Source organism: Sphaeroforma arctica (assembly GCF_001186125.1).
Source record: "Sphaeroforma arctica JP610 unplaced genomic scaffold supercont1.646, whole genome shotgun sequence".
NCBI lineage: Eukaryota > Ichthyosporea > Ichthyophonida > Sphaeroforma > Sphaeroforma arctica.
Genome location: NW_014039912.1, coordinates 5,987 through 7,452, shown reverse-complemented (window position 1 = coordinate 7,452; position 1,466 = coordinate 5,987). Strand labels below are relative to the sequence as shown.

The 1,466-nt window shown below is 34.0% G+C and overlaps 1 protein-coding gene across 1 annotated transcript in view; it reads right to left on the bottom strand.

Annotated features, from left to right (window-relative positions):
* SARC_07815 (hypothetical protein) overlaps window positions 1–911 on the bottom strand; it is a 4,762-nt gene extending 3,851 nt beyond the window's left edge. The window contains exon 1 of the mRNA XM_014298230.1: window positions 450–911. Coding sequence (XP_014153705.1) covers window positions 450–758 — 309 coding nt within the window. The 5' untranslated portion in view covers window positions 759–911. The remainder of the gene's footprint in view (window positions 1–449) is intronic.
* Between the last annotated feature and the right edge of the window lie 555 nt (window positions 912–1,466).

Here is a 1,466-nt window from a genome sequence, read left to right as displayed (position 1 = left end):
CATATATGCATATAGCACATACACACACACACACACACACATATATATATATATGCAAATGTATATACATCTATTTAACACACAAATATATATATATATACATACACACACACACACACACACACATATATATATATATGTATACAAAATTAAACATACAAACCAAAATTTATAGACATACATACACACAAACACAAACACAGACACAAACACTAACACACACATCAACACACACACAAACACGCAAATGTGTATACGCACATACATGCACAATATATATATATATATATATATATATATATGTACTGAGGTAAATACATATAGATACGTATAACACACACACACACATACACACACACATATACACAATCTCTCACACACACATATATATATATATGTATATATGTGCAGGACAACAGATAAAGCTAAGATATAGCTAATGTACGCACCTTTACAGTTTCTTTCTTGGACACTAAGAACTCGGCGGCCTCCTTATCGCTGCCCTTATGTGCCGCAACTCTCTGCAATATTACTACCAGTGATAGTGGGTTCATATCCAATTCAAATGCATTGATAAAGTCATTGTATGTAGGTATAAGATCAGATTTTATGTCCTCAGATGTGGTTACATCCAGTAGCAATACGGTCAATTGATGCCATAGTTTGCGCTCGTACAGGTTTTCGAACTCTTGATAGATCGCTGCGTTGGCATGGGTACCAGTGCGTGCGCTGAGGTAGGCTTTCACGTCTGCGGGCATTATGACTACTATATATGAGATTTAAAGACATATACTTATGCACACATACATATACATATATACATACATATATATTTATATATTTATACATATATATATATTATATGTGTAAGTGTATATAAAATGTACGTGAGATGCTGTCGTCGTGGGTGTGGTACTTTGTTTACTGTATCACAGACATAGTGTCAAAACTCAAATTGCTGAGTTGTGGGGTGTACGAATTTGATGACAAAAACAAAAACAAAAGAGTACTCCCACCAGGATGAGTGGTAGCATGTAGGGTTTAGGGTTGCGCCACAACGTCGTTGACATTTGCGAGTTACGACAGCTATGTAGTGGTGCGTCATAGACTGTTTTAATTTATATATATATACATACGAGTACACATAGACTGTTTTGATATATATATATATATATACATACATATACATACATATACATACATATACATATATGTGTATGCTTGCTTATATTTATCATTAAACGTCACTCCAAAACACAATGAGGTATGTACAAAAACCAAATGCTCCAACTAATTTTTTATAGAGATTATGGATACGACTGTTTCAGGAAGTGGTGTATCTATGTCTTCAGTCTGCTTTATATATCTGTATCCCTTTATATACATGTACGAACGGATTAGGACTGCACGAATATCTGTATACATCTTTGTATGGTATTTCACATATACATTGTAGGTCCACGGAT